This window comes from Erpetoichthys calabaricus, chromosome 10, assembly GCF_900747795.2.
Source record: "Erpetoichthys calabaricus chromosome 10, fErpCal1.3, whole genome shotgun sequence".
Taxonomy (NCBI): Eukaryota; Metazoa; Chordata; class Cladistia; order Polypteriformes; family Polypteridae; genus Erpetoichthys; species Erpetoichthys calabaricus.
Window position 1 is genome coordinate 144325355 of NC_041403.2, and position 21160 is coordinate 144346514.

General features: G+C 41.7%; 1 protein-coding gene across 2 annotated transcripts in view; it reads left to right on the forward strand.

Moving 5' to 3' along the window:
- Window positions 1–21160, forward strand: part of ripor3 (RIPOR family member 3) — a 193561-nt gene that overhangs the window by 65446 nt on the left and 106955 nt on the right. The window contains exon 2 of one of the 2 annotated variants that reach the window (XM_028812023.2): window positions 19984–20086. The exons of the other annotated variant lie outside the window; for it this stretch is intronic. Coding sequence (XP_028667856.1) covers window positions 19986–20086 — 101 coding nt within the window. The 5' untranslated portion in view covers window positions 19984–19985. The remainder of the gene's footprint in view (window positions 1–19983; window positions 20087–21160) is intronic. 2 annotated transcript variants of the gene reach the window in all.

The window sequence follows — 21160 nt, forward strand, 5'->3', positions numbered from 1 at the left end:
CTGAAAGGTGAACCGTCACCCCAGTCCATGGTGGTGTGCACTCTGAGCGGGTTTTCATCAAGGACCTCTCTGTATTTGCCTTCCTTCAGTTCTTTTTTTTAACATTTTATTGAATTTATTAAAATCAAATAACATTCCATACAAGCAAGTCAAATTCTACAAAACTAAGTTTGAATCAAATCAACCCCCACCCAGCCTTCCCTCAATTCTGTCCCATTTCCCTGCCCCTGCCACTGAGAAGCCCCCCCATAGAATGTGGCCACCATCTTGCTTTAACTGTATGGATGGTATTAGTCAGTGATGAGCAGTGCCTGGTCTTCACTAGACATCGTGCTTAAACTTCTGCCCAAACAGTTCAGTTTTTTGTCTCATCAGACAAGAGAATCCTTTACCTCCTGCTCTCAGAGTCATTTACATGACTTCTACACAAAAGCAGCTTCTTTTTAGCCACTCCACCTTAAATGCCTGACTGATGAAGTGTTGCAGAGATGTTGTCCTTCCTTCTTTTGGATTAGATTAACTCTAGGAAGAGTTCTGGTGGTTACAAACTTCTTCCATTTCACAAGTATTGAGGTCACTATGCTCCTGGAAACACCTCAAAGCTTTAGAAATGGTTTTATAGCCTTGTCTTGATCTACGCCTCGCCACCATTTTATTGTGGAGGCCTACAGAGTTTAAAAAAAAATTAAACTTTATTATGCCAATTACACCAATTCCAAATCCATTTAGTCACCATCAAAATACTACCATTGGGATGCAATTTACTTGTCTCGGTGTTATTCCCTTTCCTGGAAACATTTCTTATACCCATCTGTTGCTACCATGTCTAGAGCCTCCTGCAAACTGTCTTCCCTGCAGTCTCAATTTTAATATTAGGAACAACAGAAGTCACAGGGAATGAGATCATGTGAATAGGTAGTCATGAAGAAGCAGCCATATTGTTTTTGGCCAAAATCTTTGACTGACGGAATGTGCAGGTGCTCTGTCGTGGGGGAAAATGCAGTTTTTCCTGCACCACTGCTCTGAACATTTTTTTTTCCTGATACTTTTCCACAGATGTCTCAGCAGCAGCTCATTGAAATGTTGATCATTAACAGTTTGCTCACAAGGAACAAACTCTTTATTAAGAGGTCTGTCAATGTTGAAAAATGCAATCATTAGTTGTTTTTGATATGACCTTGTAGCGGTCACGGGGATGCTAAGATTCACAGGCAGTGATTTGTTAATTTTATTGTGTGGATCCTAGCAACACATCTAGCCTTGACCCAGCACGCACACACTCACACACAGAGGCACTGTTAGTGGCACAATGAATGGATAATAAACTATGAAATATATTCATCAAATAATGAAAAAAGAACACACAATATAACTAAAGCCAGGTACACAAAGGCCCTCCCTGGCTCCCTGACAATGATAATAAATTACAACAGTAACAACTAACAATAAACACTTACAATGTCCGAAACAGTCCAGTATTGCAGGGGAAGTTGATGGTGGGTGTAGCGTTTCTGAAAACCCAGCTTTTTAAAACCCGATGAGTCCGGGTCGGGTTCAGATCCAAAATCATTGTATTAAAAAAATCCAAATTTTACATTTGATACAAAAGGTTTATTATTATCTACATAAAGTTTACAAGTATTTTTTTATTAGCTCTAATATAATAATATTTAAGGAACACCAAAGCATTAAGAGACTTATCTCCCAATGCCGATCTAAGTTTGGTGCAAAACTTTTCAGACACCGAGAATGTTCTTTCGTTATCCGTTGAAGTAGGTTTCACTGTGCATAGCGCGTCATAGAGCCTCTCAAGATAAATGGTTCACTTTTTGGTGTTTTTGAAAAGTAAAAAGTCCTTTCGTAGATTTCCGAAATCATCAGCTTGGATATCATCAGTTTTTTATGCATTTTTCAGAATTAAATTTAACTCTTCCTCCATTGTTAATACTGTTTCATCTTTGTCGATTAATATTTAAAATAATTAGAAATAATTTAGTCGATCATAATCTAAATAGGATATAATCATTATATTTATATTTAAGACCATTTCATTCGATAATTACCTTTCTTGTAAATGGCCGATGACGGATCGTATGCAGTGATAAGCCTTCTCAGTCCCGCTGTCAGTGACATACTAAAGGCCAAGCTACATGTCCAACCCGACATCGGACCCGACAAGAATAAAAGAAGCCATAAATCATTCCGCTTTTGTGGTATATCGAGCATACGACGTTATCTCTTGCTTTGAAGTCTAGCGCTTGCTGCACTACAGACGTGTGTGTTTAGTTACGGGTAACTTTAAATGGTAAATAATTATAAATGCTGTTACGTATCCTATATATTTATTAATTATCATATTATTTATTTAATATTTCGTCGAATTGTTAATAGTACTACCGAATTACCGTGTTTTAAAGTTTCCCATAACTAAACGCAAACGTCTGTACGTCTGGAATCGATCGATTCTAGAGTCTAATTATAGCTTTGTTATGGTGCAGTTCGCCTGGGGTATGCAAGAAAAAATGCGCACTTGGTCGAATATTTCATGTTATTTATTTTATTCTTGTTTTTTTTCCGAAATATTGTTAGTTACAATTAAAACAATTTAAACGTAATAATACATTTTGATTTTTACAAAAATTGAAGTCATTACCCGGCGGGTTTGGGTCTGGGTCGAGTCGAGTCCACAAATGCTAGGTGGGTGTGTATTTGAAACACTCTGTGAACAGCTTTCTGAAAGCAATGAAAGGTTTTATCCTACCAGGTTCCTAATGTGGTTTGGGTTTAGAAGTGATTGGGAGCTCTCCCTCAGGCAAAGACACACCCAGTCAGCACAAACTCACATGGACAGGCAGGCACAGGACACCACATAATCTGTAATTTAAGGTGCTCAATATGTAATCCAATTGTGTGTATGAGGTGTACTGTATTAACAAACAGACAGAAGATCACACCTCCTTGGCGTCTTTTAGGCTCCTTTTTAAAGGGCCTGCCTGCTCAATCTTCTTCCCAGCTTCCCCTGTACCCCCGGAAGCAGTCCAATAGCGTTATTCTCCTGGTGCTGTTGGGAGATGTAGGACATTTTAAGTAGCGCTGCTACAGTCTGATTTGCGTTTTTTCAGCTTGGAGAGAAACAATTGTCTAAGTTACGCACATGATTGTAGAGTAAATGTCAAAAATGCAAACTCAATCAACTTAGCACAATGCCACTTGGCAGACTGATTAACAAGACTATAGGCATAGGACCCATGTGCTAGCTTCACCCTGCACAGGCCTAAAAGGAGCCCTAGCTGTCAAAGTTCCAAGCACTTCTTTAATGTCCCAAAATCTATTAAATGCACAAACATGTCCTTCTAGGGAAATAAACTGTAACACCTTTGGCTAGGCAAGACAAGTCTCAGAGAAGAATATCAATAAATTTGACTATTTATTGGTATAAATACGAGAAGCACAAACAGTGGCAATAATGCAAAAAATGAGGCAAACCCACAAAACACATGGAGAACACATAATAGATACAAATACATACATACATAAATAATACATACAAAAATAATACTTTACACAAGCCAGGGAACACCCCATGGCTGAAAGGTGACAATCACCAGGTCTAAATGTACTGGAGAGGGCAGCCAGAGTAGGGACCCAAAGTCCTTTCCACTGCACCTGTGTTCAGCTTCGGAGACTTAGCTGGTTTCATTTTCACGTGGGGTCCCCAAACTTTGGGTTTGGGCCCAAAAGACTCACTCAGGGGTCCATGTAGGCCTTTGACCAGACCTTTCTCGTGCTGAACTGCAGTATATCTTTCAGTGGGGAGTATTTAAAGTGAAACGGTAAGGCTCCAAGATATGACACCATATTTAGCTTCAAAACGTAGTGATGGTATGCTGTAATCACCTTAGAACATTAAATCAATCTAGATGAGAGCCTGCCATTCAGCCCAACAAAGCTTGCTAGTCCTATCCATTATACATCTCTGTATATTGTGAGAGACGGCCGGTAGCCTTACCAAGCTGGGAAGCCCTTGGAATGGAAGGACACAGGCACAGAGCATTATCTCCCACAGACCATTAGATGACTATTCCCCTAGGTTGCAGTGGTGCCACAGATTCCTACAGGGCAGCATGAGACATGGAGTTCTTCAACTTAGCCCTGTTGAATTCCGTGGGTGCCGACATTGGGGTGCTGCAGAGACTGTGGGGCCCTACTTCATGGGGATTGTTTTCAAGTGTTTTTGAACCTTGTGGTGGAAAATAAAAGGAGCTGCCTGTCTCAGAAGGACGTGCTAGAGTTGGGTGGAAGGTGGACAAGCTTATATGGAGGAGTCAGTAAGAGAACAGAAGAAGACAAAGAATTGCTATATTGTATTGTGCTTAGTGTACTTGTGGGTATGGTGGTGGGAAACGCTTATTGATAAGAGTTTCCCCACAATTAAAGACTCTGTGCTTTTACCTTGTGTCCTTGCCTGTGTAGGGGGTGTTTGGGGAGCCGGAGCACCCCGTGGTGTCTACAATATACAGAAATGGTTTTGATAAATATAAAATGAATGACTTAAAGTCAGTGAGATATATAAACCTCGTGAGTAGAGTGACCAATGGTGTTAAAAGCTGCAATTAAATCTAACACCATAATAATTGTAGCACCTTGTCCTTAAGAAGAAATTAGGTTGTCTTTGCCAACTTAAGTTACTGTTGTTATTGTGCTGTGAGGAATGCAAATGCCAAACATCTACTCAGTGAACATACTTTACAGTAAAGGGTTACATTAAGATAATTTTGAGGAAACAAAACCCAAATAAATCTCTTCTCAAATCCATTTTAAAACATTTCTGTTCAAAGCCAGTCGTGGCATCACAATGTAAAACATGTGGGTGGCCATCTGAGTTTCCTTAAAACAATTACAGTCTGGTCTGTTTGTTTCTGTTCCACAATATGAAGGGAGGGGGGTCTGTACAGCAAGCCAACCGTCTCTTTATAAAACTGCATGTCGCCTGTTCACAGGACGCTGGCTGCACTGGCATCTGCTCTCACCAGCTCACATGGTCATTGAAGTATTGCACATACTGAGAAGCGGATCATATACAGTAAATTCATTCTTGAAATTATTTTACTCGTTTCGCTGTCTGCCTCACTGTCTGACTTGTATATCTGGAAGAGTGACACATTCCAGTTAAGAATCATTAACCTTTGAGAGACAATCATCCTGACAGGCAACTTTATAAAGCACCGTTCAAAATGAAAAGCAGAAGGAGCTCTACGAAAGCCTGCAACTCAAAAAACACAAATCACAGCCAGTGATATCAAAACTTCAGTCAGGATGGAGGGCAAAATTAAATGTCAGGAATGGCTATGATTGGAAAGTGACAAATTTGTGCCAAGTTGACCAACATATTTAGTCCACAGAACAATTTAGACTTTAATTGCACAACAGGATCATGAGAGAGTTTTGCCAATTTAATGTTATATATTGTTAGGGATGGCCTGGACGCCCTGGTGCCAGGTGTTACATGGGTGTCCCCCTTGGCCTGGTCCAGCCACTCAGGCCCTCAACAATGAGGATCCTGTGAGCCAGATCACCCTTGGTGAATCGTGCCACATGGCTATAGTGTCGTAAATGACGCTCCCTCACAATGCAGGTTATGTGCCTCATTCGGGACTCCACAAGCAACTGGTCATCCGACACAAAATCAAGCCAGCGGTACTCAAGGATTCACCGAACAGACACAGTGCCGAAGGAGTCCAGTATTCATCTAAGGTCACTGGATAGCATCCATGTCTCACAACCGTATAGTAAGACAGGGAGCACCAGGACTCTAAAGGCTTGGACCTTCATTGTTTTGCATTCCGGAGGAGGTGGCAACAGGCAAATTCATAAAGAAACATTCAAAGAATGTGAAACATGATCAACATGGAGGACCTCTAAAAAAAAAAGGTTTGATGATGTGGAGAAGAGAGCTGGGCTGGACTGAATGGTGAAGACATTCAGCTCTTCAAATCTGTCTTCATGGCTAATCTTCTACAGTCCTGGTTTCAGTTACTTCTCTGGATTTTCTTGAGCTCTCTTATATCTTTTTAGTAATACGAAGAACAAAACTTCACATAACATTTCAGAAATGCTAAAGACAAACTTTTCAGTTTGTAACTCGGCACCCTATCAGACTTTTAAATAGCTTGTGCACACTGACCAGTCGTGGACTGTAATTGGTCTACTAGGACCCACAAGTCCCTCTCATAAAATACACTTTCTAGCTCCAAGCCCCCAGTGTGTAATTATATTTAATGCCTTTAGTTCCTAAGGGAAAGACTTTCATATTTATTTGCATTAACCTGTGTTTGCCAAGTATTTATTTGCCCATGTTTGAATTATTACTGACTTTCAGTCATCTGCAAATTTAACTTGACTGCTTATTCATATCATTTACATGCAGTATTGTAAAAATATTGAACCTCAGATGACCTTAACTAATTCTCAATAGGCATCATAATGCCCTTTCTTTACTAATGCCAGCTCATTTGTGCCTGGAAACCCAGCTGGAGGACTCTGAAAATGCCACATGGAATGAAAATGAGCTGGCCATCCGATCTGGCAAATGAGGCCCCTGCGGCCACTGTGACCATTGTGCCACCCTGCCACCTTACACGCCGATGTAACTGTTGCTCAGTGTTTAGATGATTACTGGGATCGGCTCCAACTTCCCAGTAATGGAAGGGTTTGGAAAATAGAAAGATGAATGGATGGATGTTCTCACACTCTTTGATCCTAGGAACTATAATGTCATTGGGTAGGTGTGTGTGGCTATTGTAGTGCCATACTGAAGTGCAGCTTTTCCTGGCTTTACTCTTCACAAAACGAAGGATGCAGTGATTCAGGTAGCCACATATAGAGCAGCACGCACATGAAACACACTTGACGCTTTATTCTCCATACTTTAAACCTTTCATTCATTTTCTAAACCCACTTACTCATTTCACAGTTATGTGAGCCTATCTTGCCAGCATTGAACACAATGAAGAACTCAGAACTAGATGGTGAGCTGGACCACTGAACGTCACGGTCACACACCTACACCAAGCCTTTTTACCATTGTGAACTAACTTAATCACACATGGTTTTAGGATGTGCCAGGAGAAACATCCAGATGAACACAAGGGGTACATGCCAGATCCACACAGGCAACCATCAGGCAGAGATTTGAACCCCAGATTCACCCGAGATTAAAACACCACTCTGCCATCCTCACTTATAACCCTTCATGTCCAAATGGAAAACTACCTGCCACAGGAAGCTGATTTCTGCGTTTCTAGGGAATTCTGACACATTTTTCAGCCATTGAAGCTTAACTGAATGACAGGCCATATTTCATGCGATTCTACACATCTATCAACCACTTGCATTAACAAAAATTTAAAAAGAGAACATTAAAATGGAACATTCCACAATAACCCTTAATCTAATCACTCTCTAATGTGGCTGCGCACAGTAACACTTGTGTTTGGACTTTATCTGCTTGGGTTGAGAGGGGCATGTTGTCTGTTCAAGTCTCCTGTGTTGTCCTTCTTCTCTTCACTGGCTTCCTGTTCGCTGCAGAATTGAGTTTAAAATGGTACTGTCTGTTTTTAAGTCCCTGGATGGTTTAGCCCCCTTCTATCTTACTGACGTCTTGCACCCTTACTCTTCTTCACGGTCATCGAGGTCCTCTGACCAGACATTATTGGTCATGCTGCTGACTTCCAGACTTGAGCTTAGAGGGGACTGCGCTTTTGCAGTAGCTGCCCCTAACCCTTGGAATAGTCAACCTTTATATTTTAGGTCAGCACCAACTTTGGTTTTGCATTGTGAGGGAGCGTCAGTTACGGCACTACGGCCATGTGGCGCATTTCCCCGAGGGTGATCCAGCTCACAGGAACCTCATTGTCGGGGACCCGAGTGGCTGGACCAGGCCAAGGGGTTGCCATTGTAACACCTGGCTGCGGCAGATAGAGGGTCATTTCTGGAGGGTGGGACTGGACCACGTGTCTGCCTGGTGGGGTTACCAACCGGAGTCCCGAGCTGTTTCGCCGTGTAGTGGGTGCTGCAACACACTGTAGCGGTGCATGCTCCCCAACTTGACCTGACTTGACCAACTATGGTCATTTTTACATCTCACCTGAAAGCTTATCTTTTTGACTTAGCTTTGTAAACTTGTATGTATTTATTTTTGGTGTATTTTTTAAGTGATTTAGTGATTATTGATACAATTTTGTGTACTGGGAATTTGTCATTTTTCGCATACCCCAACTTACTGTTCAGAGTGTTTTGGGATCAGAGAGCAAGGTCAGCTATTTGTACAACACCCCAGTAAGCAATTCCTGGTTAAGGGTCTTGCTCAAAGGCTCAACAGAGTAGCATTCCTTCTGTCACTGCCAGGATTCGAACCGGCAACCTTCAAGTTACCAGCCCAAATTTATTGTGGCCACCAGGGGCTGCACCACCTCTCCAAACCTGACACAGACAGGTGGGGGACACAAGTTCAGCACAACACATTTTTTAGTTTCCTTGTGGGAAATGCTTCCTTTTTGTTTCCCACCTGCACAGCATAGTTACAAGCACCAAGCACTCTGGCTCTCGGAGCAGTGGCAGCTGGCTCCTTTTACCCTGCACCTGGGAGCACTTCCAGTTAGCATGGTTCTGAAGCACTTCTGGGTGAGATGGAAAGCCCAACATAGTAGCATCCCCTACCGTCAACCAAGGAACTGAACAGGGCTGTGCCGCACTCCAACTCCCATGAAGTCCTGTGAGAATCCGCAGTGCTGCAGCAAACCAGGGGTGGCTGCCATGTGCTTATTTTCTCCCTGAGTCGTGCCTCTACATACTGTAGGTGTTCATGCCTGGTAAGGGCCCTGCCCGTCCACCACAATATATACTGTATGCATTTAGTGTATTTATGGACGCTGTACAGTACTTGGCCGACTTCTGTTATTTTTAAATGTACTCTGTAAATAAAATTGACTTGACTTGTTAGAGTGTTGGGTGAGCTGGCAAGCATTAATAGCAATTTTGTTCGCTATCCCTTGGCTACGTCCCAGGACATCTACCATTTATTTGAAGTGGCATGCACCTCAAACTGCAATACTTTTCATTTCTTTTTGCTTGTTAGCTCCATTTTAAAGATTTTGTGGCTTAGTTCATACTGTATAACATAAATGGTGACTCATGCCTAAATGTTAAAAAATTCCATTTTCTCATTTTATTTTCCAACCGGTAGAACTTAATAACGCATTTTGTGTAATTAAATAATTCATTCTTTTGTGTTATGATTATTACTTTTTTTTGCATTTTATACATTTTTCTATATGTTTTCTTCATTGTTAACTTACCTTTTACAGGTCAAAGGAATACAGTTGTTTCATTTATTTTTGGATTTGAAGTGTTTGTGACTCTGTTAAAGATGAATTGCTTTTCCCATGATGCCATTTTGTGTTTTTATGGGTGTTGCCATTTTGTGATTTGTGTAATGTGGGTTGCCATGCCGTTGTGGAGCCTTGGGCTCATATCAGACACTTGTGCTTTGTTTGCGACTACTCTTTACAATCGAATTACTTATCTTTTCTGGCTAACAACTATCTGTTCTGTTCTGTGAGTTTGATTGTTGAATTCCCATTTTTTGACAATTGACAGATTGGCTTCATTAATTTGGTTTTGATGCGTGCTTTGTTTTGACCACATTTCATTCACCTTCTACCTACCTCTGTGTTGTCAGAGCAATTTGCCTTTCAAACTTTCAAGATACAGGTTCACGGAGCTCTTCTTTGGCTTTGATATACCAGAACTGAACTGTTCAGTGGCACAGTGGGGCCTGCTACCCATCAGGGCTCTCTTTGTGTTAAGTTTAACTTGTAGCAGGGCTGCATCAATGGGGATGACTTATTGTGTTTTCTGCCGTGTCATGTCTTTCATAGTGTTGTCGCGTTTATGTAGTCTATAGTGCGTCTGTATAAATGTTGTCCCCTGGAAACAAAGGGTGGAAGGAGAACGCTGCAGGACTGTGACACCTCAAGGTAATTTTCCTGTCCACCCATCAAGTCCACCTGGTTTATTTCCTATAAAAAAAGAGGAGAAAAGGAGGAAAAAAACCAACAGAACACAACACAGAAACGCATCAAGAAAGAGAAACGTCAATCCTGGTCGTCATGCACCGTTCCACAGCTTGCTGCTCTCAATGCCGGACCTGTAACGATCTCGCCATTTTCACAAAACCCCGGGGTTCAGTAGTAACAGGACACGCCGAGGACCTTATGGTCAGACCGTTTCTTTTTATTTTGGGAAAGGAGCAAACATGAGGCAAATTGGGGATCATACTCTACCAGAACACAAGTGGTGGCTTACACGTGATGTGAAATGAGTCTGGTGATTTTCTTCACTAGAATTCTTTACTTAATAATATTAACTGACAGGAAGATGCAAGCAGAATTAATGCACATAAATTCTTCCAGTCAGGACTAAACACCTTTCTTACTGTGTCAATGGCACAAATTTCACTGAAAGTGAAATACAGTTTGTGCCAAGTGAAAAACTGTGTTTCACTGTAATACAAGGTGATGTGACACATTGTACTCATTACTAGTTATTTTCTTATATTCACTTAACTGTGGCAACATGTATTTGGCTAAATTAACAAGAAACATAGCCAGATTGCCTCATTTCTTAGTTTTCAGGTAGGACGATCATTTAAAAACCTCACACCTCAAGCACCCCGACCCACCATCACACTCATCTTCCAAATTCTCTCCTGCTCTCTCCTCAAATAATTTCACAAAAGCTTCTGCCTAAAGTTCAAAATCATTGTGTAAGCACACAATAATAATTCCTTTCGTAAACGTGCTTAATCCATTACAGAGTTGTGCCAGTCCATCCCAGAACACACTAACAAATAAACAGACCAATATACTCACCAATCGGCCCAAAGTGTGCTTTTGCGGCATGTGGGAGCAAAGCCATGTACCTAGAGGTTTCCTTCCCTGACTTATAGACAGTAATCGAGCTGAGATTAGAGCCCAGGTATCTTGAAATACGAGGTGAGACACAAAAATAACCAGAATGGACTCGGGGTTTTCCTGGAAAACCGTCTGGAAGTCGGCTGAACGTGAATCATAGAACTCTATCCCCTCCTACACGCCCTCATAAACTGACGACCGGCTTGGTATATCCTGTGAATAGCCCAGTCAGTACTTGTACAACAATCGCTACATGAGATTTCGCTATAATGTCGGGTGAAAAAAATCGAACAGCGAATCAACATCAAATTTCTCACGAAATTGAACAAAACGGCCACAGAAACTTATGAAATGACAAAAATAGTGTACGGTGATAACAATTTGTCTTGCACACAAGTTTTTGAGTGGCACAAACGTTTCAAGGAAGGACAAGAAAATGTGGAAGACGTTCAACGCCCAGGTTGGGAAGGGGGTGGGTACTTCACCAAGACAATGCTCCCGTGCACAATGCTTGTTCCGTAAAGCAATTTTTGACTGATAAAAACATTCCTGTCCTCGATCATCCTCCCTTTTCACCTTTAGCTCCCTGTGGTTTTTATTTGTTCCCAAAAATCAAAAGTGACCTGAAGGGAACACATTTTTCTTGAATGGATGAAGGAAAGACAGAAATGGCAAGCCTGTTGAAGAGCCTCAAGCAAGAAGACTTCCAGCACTGTTTCAATCAATGGAAGATACATATGGAGCGGTGTAGAGATCAGGAGGGGGGAGTATATAGAAAATGACAATGTTTACAATGCTGTAATTCATCAATAAATATATTTTTTACCAATTATTTTTGTGTCTCACCTCGTATCAAGCAGTAGCATTCACCACGCTACCACTACACTAACATGAGTTCTCCAATCACCACTTTAACACCGTCCATAGATTCCTCTCTGATTCTCCCCAGCTGTCAGATTAACTCCACACATGGAAACTGATGGAAAGAAAAACTTCAAAGTAATCATCATCTACATCAACCCGGCACGATCAAATCCCCAAGCACCACTTTAACAATCTGGTGCCTGGCAATAACCGAGCAGATCAACTGTGATGTTGGAGCGAGCTCTTTTGTGTGGAGTAGGTACAGCAAATCCAATTTTAAAAGCAGGTACAGAGCTTACCCTGAAGGGTCTGTGCAAGTCTCTGAGGTATAAATTAAAATCCAGACTCGGTCTTGCCAATCCTGCTATTCCAATTAAGTGTGTCCCGGTGGCTCAGTCCAGTCGTTTCTCGTATCCTTTGTCTGGGGAGGGCCAAAGGAGAGTGAAGCTCATCATTCTACACTTTCTGACAGGTTGCAGCTCCTACTAAGAAAGCAGAAGGAAATGAAAAAAACTGGAAAGAAAACAAATGCTGAAGCCAATAAACAACAGCTTGTTGGCTTCTCCGAGAAATCGGGAGTGCATCTTCTGCTACAATGGTGTCCCAAAAACAAATGACAGCCAGGGGTTGCATACCTTTCCCACTTCCTTAAAATAAAATGTTTTTAACCTCTCTGTGCATTTCAAGTTCACAAAATATCCCCAATGACGGAAACCATCAAGGATATGTGTCGCTCCAAGTTTCGCATTTCTCAAATCTCTGGTCTATTGAGATTTCTAAGACTCTTTTGTTGTAAGGCTTGTCCTCTTTAATAAAACCCTTGTGTGCGTCCAATGTCCAGTGAGAAGTCTGATGAAGTGCCCATGTGCGGGGCACGGTGCGGCGCTTTCAAAGCAGATGCTTCAAAGGCCGCCTGACGTGTCACACAAGACAGAGAGGGCGGGTCCTATAAAATATCGTGCGGCCAATCCAATCGGATTTCGGTAAATGAGGTAAGACCTAAAACATAAAACACAAAAAATCCAATCGGGTACTGAGACCCAGAGACCAGCTTCCCGAATCCCCATTGTTGCGCAAGTGTTCACTCTGAGGATATCAGATTTGCGATTAAGAAGCTTGGCCCGGTAAAGTGTAAAGTGTCAGTCGTTGAAGGGGTTTTCCTAAATATACGAATTTTCATAATATTACAATACAATGACTTTTATTTTCGTGCACATTACATCAGTTGCTGGGAAGAATGTGCTGATTGCCCACTGTTGTGACAGAAAATTAAACGCATATTACGGACAGCAAAGCCAGTATTACTGTCAGAGAAAATTACAGGCATTTTACGGAAAAAATTTAATGAGGTTAAAGGTCCCTTGCCATTTAATATAGACTGTTCCTACTAATGTTTATGGACTACTGTTCTAGTGCCCGTTATTGTAACGGGCTTAATGTCTAGTTTTATCATAAGTCAAGAGTTTGTGACCCAACTTTAATGTGTAAGCCAAAAATGTAATGTTTTCCAATTCAGCACGGTTAGTGGTTGTATGGTTGGTTGGGCTAATTGCATAGACATGAGTTCTGTGTTGGAATCTCATTTTTGGTTTTCTCCAATTGAATGCTTTCCATTCCTCTACCACTATTCTAGATTAGCCCTTAACAAAGCTCCAACATCAAATTAGATTACTTCTTTTCCAGAGCCGAGACATGACTGTCACTACTGAGAAGTCTTTCAGGACATTGCATCTCTCAGCTTCATGGCCTCACATGGAGAGACAGGCTATTAATAATAATAATAATAACTAGGGGGCTCTGCCCCCTGCTTGCTTCACTCACCAACCCCATTGCGGTCATTTCCTGGATCTGCTGCTTGCAATGAATCGTGCTTTACTTTTGGATAAACACGATTATATCAACTCTGTCTTTGATATTTCTGAAACTATTATTGCTGACAATTCGTCACATGTTGGTTTATTATATATGCGAGCGTGATCATTTGGATTCATATAGAAATCCAAGAAAACGTCTTTGTCTGTATTTTTCAGATAAATTTAGTATAAAGTGCGATACTTTTGGACATATGGATTTTTATCCATTATTGGCTATAGAATTTCTAATATGTCATATCATTTAAATCATTCGATTATATGTTGCATCGCTTCTCCGTGATCATAAATATGAACCTGACCGAAATACGGTTTCTTTGAAATTAAACTTGTAGTAGCTTTAATTGTTGCGGGACCACAGATTCTCATAGTGTATGGTCCTGAATTGTGTAAGTCTACGTTTTGAGAATTGAATGATGCGAACCCGAACAGATTATTGAAGGTTTGGAAATTTTGCCTATAGTGTTTGTGGATTTCACTTTCATCAAATAAATCTTTTATTTCTTGTGGATATGCCTCTTCATTGGGAAGAAGCACTACTTTTCCCCGATGGCAACACAAATTAGACGATCTACAAGTCTCTGACTTAAACTTTAAAACCAAACAATATCTACATACGTCTGTCATATCACCTATGTCCATATATTCGATCTCTTTTCGCTGTTCCATTATTTCACTGAGTAATAATTTCCGTTTGTTAGTGCTAATGCGACCTTTATTATCAGTTTTTTGAGAATCATAATCTCTAACCTGCTCTATGTGTGTGTCGCACCAACGTTTTTGAACCTCTTTACGACGTTCTACTTTGTCTTCTACTCTTTGATTTGTATTTCCGCCCCCGCATGGACCTGTTAGGTTTTCAATTCCACTTGGTCTGGACTGATTATAACTTTCCTTATTTTCCGAATTTGCACTTAGATTATTATTGTTCTTTTTTGAATTCTTTTCTCTCCAACGCTTTTGGGCCTCTTTTCGACGTGCTGCACTTTCTTCTTTGTTTAGTCGTTGACGTTTCATCTAGAATGTATAAAATAATTGTCCAGAAAAGGATTACATTGAAGGAAACGAAAAGATTGTATGTCTTGTATTAAAATGAGGAAAACGTAAAAATGTATAAAAGCTGAGAGCACAGGAACTGTGTCTGACAATAGCATTCACAGTAATGAGAGGTCAGTGGTCCATGGACGGGGTTAAATCTCTTGGCCCAAAGTCTCATCTCGTGGGACTTGAAGTTATCTCTCTGAAAAAAGTCTCATCTTGTCCCAGGATTTTTTTATATAATAGAGAGATAATTTAATTTCATTTTATTAACTTGCAGCCCTAAAGTCAGGAAGTGGCAGTTTATCGAGCTGAGCGAAAGGAAGTGTTCCCCTGCTTCATTAGGCTTCTATCTACAAGAATGTCTCCAATACAACAGCCTCTCTGTATTTGCCTCTCCGCTTACACTTGTTCCTATGATGAGTGGGGGATTTGCTGCTATAGGAAGTACTCCTTTATCTGAACAGTTGTAAAAGATCCAGGGGTCGATTCAGGACATGTTGGAAAGAGTATGTGTCCCAGATAGTCAGAAAGCATCTTGGAATTTTCTAGCTTTCTGACCATGGATTGTGTAAACCTTTGTGGATGAAGAATTTAATTTCACTAAGAATGGACCTTGCATTAAGTGGTTGTAAACGTAAAATTTGCTTTCAATTAATGGATGGCCACCCTGTTAGTTCTGATTTTACAGAATGTATTACCAAGCCCCCCAAATTTGAGAGCTGCATTGCGATTCTGGTTAGACAAGACATCCTCATAACATTATATGAAACACAATGGAGGTGCAACATTGTCATAACTTGTTTAGAGGTGTGGATCAAGGTGTACAATTCAGATGAGAAGTTAAGCAGCCAAGGATCATATTATGGATGAGTTTAACACTTGTAATAAATTAAAGACGCTGGGAAAACTCCAAGAAGAGTTGGGGAATAACCCTGTATAATCAGACACAATGAAAAAAACAGCAAAATATGGATCAAAAAGCAAGAGCATTTGACAGTTTGGTAATGGTTACATGGAGTTTATATAGAAAATGGTGGCAGGAAATGATCTAGACAGGAAATTACATCTAAAGCAGACAGACGGAAGTGATGTCATCACTAAGGGCCGGAAGTGACATCATCATGTAGGGCTGGAAGTGACGTCATAAATGGCGGAGCCAGAAGTGACGTTGCCAATGGAATTTGGAGATGGGATTGTTGGATAGTAGCCATTTTGGGGAACCGAAAGTATTGTGGGTGTAATATGATTTTCCTTCTTTGATTCTGTTGATGGAGAGAGGCATTAGTACATACAATCAACCCTTCATCTCTAGTAATATCACTCACCTTAGGGCTTGTTGGCTGCCTCCTAAGTGCTCGTGTGTGACACACTGTCCTTATTGCAGTAGCGACATACTAGGACGCAACCAACGATCTGGGGAAGCCTCGTTCTTCATGTTTATTTCAAATATTTGAAAAGGAAGTCTACCACAGTGACAGACTTCCCATTGGCCTTGCTATTCTCCCATTGAAAGGGTGCAGATTCAGGGAATGAGGCTTGTGATCCTCACTGCTGTTCCTTCTTATTTTGTCTGTCTCTCTCTCTGTCTCTTGAAGAAGTTATGTCTCCTCTTCACCTCCCAGGTAATTTTTGAAACTGTAATGCCCTTCTTCTTATGCTGTCAGTAGTGTAACCTCGTATTTGTGACTTGAATCCAGCACTAACACAAGGGCACTTCTAGATTTCAGAAGATGAACAACTGAAAGGTACAGATCAGGGCACAGGTGGGTCTAGAGCTGTGTGCAAGCCCACTTTTTGAATCCCACTCCCAGACACTCTGTCTGCTTAGCCTGCACACTTTGATTTGGCCAGGGAGCAGTAAACAAGCATATCCCAGCAAGCCACAGGTAGCTGTTTTTAAAAGTCTACCACTTTTATCATAGCTAAAAGAGCTCAGCTCCTTTCCATTTAAATTTTAAACCAGTGAAAATCTGCTCCCAGTCTCTGATTGTCCTGTCATTTTTTATTGTAATAGTCTGGTTGGTTTTGATTACACATCAACTATCTCCATTTTCTCCATATGCTCAGAGTATCTGGCACTTGGAAATGGCATCATAACAATAACAGTATCAGGTTCAGATTTTGAATACGTAAACAACGGGAATTTTTCTGATGTAATGGTTTTTTTTCTTCATATCCAAAGCAACTGTAGTGTTATTGTCTTATTGTCATTTGTCATCCTGCCTGTTCCTAGCTGTATGAAAGTGAACCGGTCCCATGATCACTACTTCTGTGTTGAGGCTCATGGGTCCTCAAACACATCTCTACTGACGTCTTTGTATGAACGGGCCATTTAATTATTTACTCTTCTTACTGGGAAAGCAGAATCCAGTAATTAGTAGGAACAGTTAATGTAATCGGTGCCTACAGAAATTTCATTTAGATGCCACCATCAAAACAGAAAGTAAAGCAAGTCCATTCTGCTACTCAAGGGGTACTGGCTGTCCAAGTAACGTGCTGACTTGGCCATTCAGCTCAAGCTCCTATGTTTGCATCAAACTCCTCTTAGAGGGTCACACAACCAAACAGTGGATAGCAGTTCTGCTTCATTGCTCCAGCGTCCTGGGTTTGCCAAGATGTTGTCCCTCTGTCTGTGGAGGTTCGACTTCCAGAGAGGGTCTTCCTCTCTGAAAATATGATCATGATTTCTGTGGGATGAGTGTGAGTGTAGGTGTGTTTGTAAGTAAGCCCTGCAGGGTGTGACATAAGTCTGTGGTGTATTAGCGAGTGTGAAGGGTTTTTTTTCCTTTTAGTGCTGCTCAGATTCATGTTCAGTGTATGTGTGTGCAGGAGCGACTATGCCTAATGGGGGACTGGACTAATTAGATATTCACGTGCAGAGAAAGCTTAGCACTGCCATCCCTCCATAGCAGCTCCATGAGTCAGTTAGTGTAGCATCTACACTCAAAGTTCTGAACCCAAAGGGAGGGGAGGTCAAAAAACAATGGCTGGAATAAAAGATAGATGACAGAATGTAACCAGTGAAGGAGAGAGAGAATGAATCAGTCTTGTAGATGTCCAGGGAACTAGCAAGGAGTTCTGTTCCAGGAAATGTTGATCGAGCCTGCTGATTGTTTGGGACCATCAAGGGAGGTTGTGGACTAAAGGGGGTTCACCGCAGTGACCGGTGGAGATGGCAGCGTGTGAATGACAGAGAGAGAGAGACAGGCATAAGGGGAAAGATCGCTGTGGTGACCAGCAAAGATGGCAGTGAGAAGAGTGGGCTCTAGTGGACTCTGCGGGTACTGACGGAGGTGATCGGGAGAGGGAGCCAAGAAAACCAAGTCCATTGGCATCTCATGCCTCTTGACTGGTTTTATGGTAAAGAGCTGAAGAGATCATGGGCTCTATGGGCTCCACGCTGTGACTGGTGGAGGTGGCAATGAGAAAAGTGGGCTCTAGAGAACCCAACAGGTACAGATGGAGGTGGCTGGGAGAGGGAGCTGGGATGTCCATTGATTTCACAGAAACAGCAAAGGAGATGAGAGGGGAACACTGGAGAACAAAAACTAAGAAGGCAAATTTTGATTTTAACCAGGGGATTTAATTATTTATGGACTTTTAAATTATTTTTACGTAAATGCCCTATTTAATAGATTTATTTTTATTAAAGATTTGTAACTACTTGATGGTTTCTATTGCGTAATAAACGCACACTTTGGCACATTTTGCACCTTACCTTACCTGCTCTAGTCCACGCTCAGTTCATGGACCACTACATGCTCCAGAAGCAATGGTGCCCATGGCTGTGGCACTGGAGCATCACAGAATGAGGATGGATGTTGATTCCTGTTAGGATCCATCTATATATATAATTCACTAAGTCCATGGCAAGCAAGACGCACACAATCCATGGCAAACAAGACGCACGCAAGACAGCCACGCCCGCCAACAATTCACTAAGCAGCCGACCATGGCACGAGATCGAAAGCATTTGCCAAGAATGTGTTCATTAATCAAGAATGAAAGTCGGAGATTCGAAGAAGATCACATACCGTCGTAGTTCCGACCATACACGATGCCGACTGGCAATCTGGCGGCGTTATTCCCATGACCCGCCGGGCAGCCAACCGGGTAACCAAAGTCTTTGGGTTCCGAGGGGAGTGTGGTTGCAAAGCTGAAACTGAAAGGAATTGATGGAAGGCCACCACAGGTGTGGAGCCTGTGGCTTAATTTGACTCAACACAGGAAACCTCACCCGGCCCAAACATGGCTCACAGGTGCATGCGACTGAGGCGGTGTTTGGAAAATGAACAGTCAACGTGACTCACAAGTGCATGTGGACTGCACACAGATGAAAACAATTCAGGTGAGGAGTTGGGGGCGGACCCATGAGCAGCCAGTGCGTACTGAACGATGACTAAGAGATGACTAAGAAATCAGCAGACTAGAATGGCGGGGGTGGAATGAGCGTCAGACTATCTAGAGGATGTAAATGTCCTAACAAGGTTTCCATAAGTGAACCTGCGGAAGGATCGTTACCGGTTGTGCTGACCTGTCGTTGGACGGTTAGGACCCAAAACCTCTCGGGCCCGCTTCCCCACCCTCTCTACAGAGTTCCATCTTTTCATTCACTTACAGTCGTATCCTCAAATCCACCCCATTTGGACAACTGTGTCTTTCAGGAAGTGTTCACCCATCAATACATAATTATGCGACGTATGCTACGCCGCGCGGGTTGGCTAGTTTATGTTAATCGGCTTGGAGGTGCTTATGTGTGTGCATTATATATATTAGTAGTACATAAAGTTTGTGGTTCTATTTTGACCTGTTATAAGAGTTACAGCACACTAAGGCTAAAGTGCGCTCTACAAAAACAAGCTGAACTGAGGTTTTCTGAGATCCTGTGGTCCTGCACCGGGAGCTCAGAGTTTGTCTGAGTTACCAGTCAGCTTTGCCACCTCGTCTTTTGTTCTTGAACAGCTTTCTAATATCAGCCAAGAAACTCTAGCTGTGAAAAGAAATCATTCATTTTGAGAGGTAGAAGTGGTGTGGGACAAATGTTAGAACTAACATTTCAATAGAGCAGAAGATGCCGTGATGGATGAGAGTTTTTAAAAAGTGAATGTGATGATTTGAGATGACTGCTGGTCTCTGTTAGAGAGCTCAACAAAATTCAACTCCAGCAGCTTCATGTTTAAAATGTGCTTTTGCTCTGCATCCCTGACTTCTTGCTTTGCCTTCTAATTTCTTAGGCATGTCAGTCAAGCTGCACTTCTCCATTCCAGTGGAGGGCGCCGGAGTCAATCGGAGTCGCTCCTTTGCTGGCTTCAGTGGAGTCCACAGCAGGAGGGCACAGTAAGTCAATCAGCTAGCAGTGGCGTCTGTAGCCTGCCATAGTGATATCCTCTAATCCTGGCCTTGCAAAGTGAGGACCTTAACAGATAAAGTAATCGAGGCCCAGATTAATTTAAATGAATGCTAAAATAACACAACTGCTTGCACACTCTGATATTGGATGCTTTGACAGAATCGTTAGAATCTTACCCTTTTAAAATAATCCAACCTTTTATCTATTTGATTAACTAAATCAAACTTGAATAAAGGTGGACTTGTGTTTTTCACATGTGTATGACCAACGTAGAGACCCTTCTTGGTGTATCCTAATACCAAAATGGCAACCAGAAAGTCTGTGACTTTAGAAATGATGGCTGATATTTCTTAAGCACACAAAGGTAGGAGACACACAGAGGAAACACAAAAGTATAAAAAAGCAGAACAGAAAAAAGAATTGAGCTTTCCTGCCCAGGTCTAAGTTTCAATCAGTTGTGCCCACTCACCCTTCACTAAAGGACTCCCTACTTGCCGTCCGTCTCCCTCTCTGTTTCTCTTTTCACCCTGGCCTATTACTTTCACTTATATCCTAGTTGCTAGTCTCATTTTGGGTCATGTGAAATGTCACAGGTGACCTGTTTTAGTTTGCGGGGTCATCAGGCCGGAATTTTCCCAGCAGCCCCTGCTCCACTCCCATTCCCTTGAAGAAGATGCCATTTTTGGTCAGTGTGCTGCCATTTGAAGGGATGAAGGCAAATGATGCCAGCAGCTTTCCCTTACCCCTCACACTCACTCAGATGTCCTGGTTAGGGGCTAAGTGCTGCTACTTCTTGGCCAGAGGGGTCTTCTGTCATCTCACCGAATGACCTTGGCTTCACTCACTCTTTCATGCCATCATGTCAATCGCTTCTCGGATGCTCAGTACATTCTGCAGATCTTATCTTAATCTGTTGCCCTAGTTTAAGTGTATTTCTTTTGTTTTTAGTTTTTTGTGTTGTTATTTGAATATAATTTTTGTGTACTATGTTAATAATTCTGTTTTTGGCTTTCTTTTGCCTTTGTATTTTGACAAGTTTATCATTTTCTTTGTCATATTGT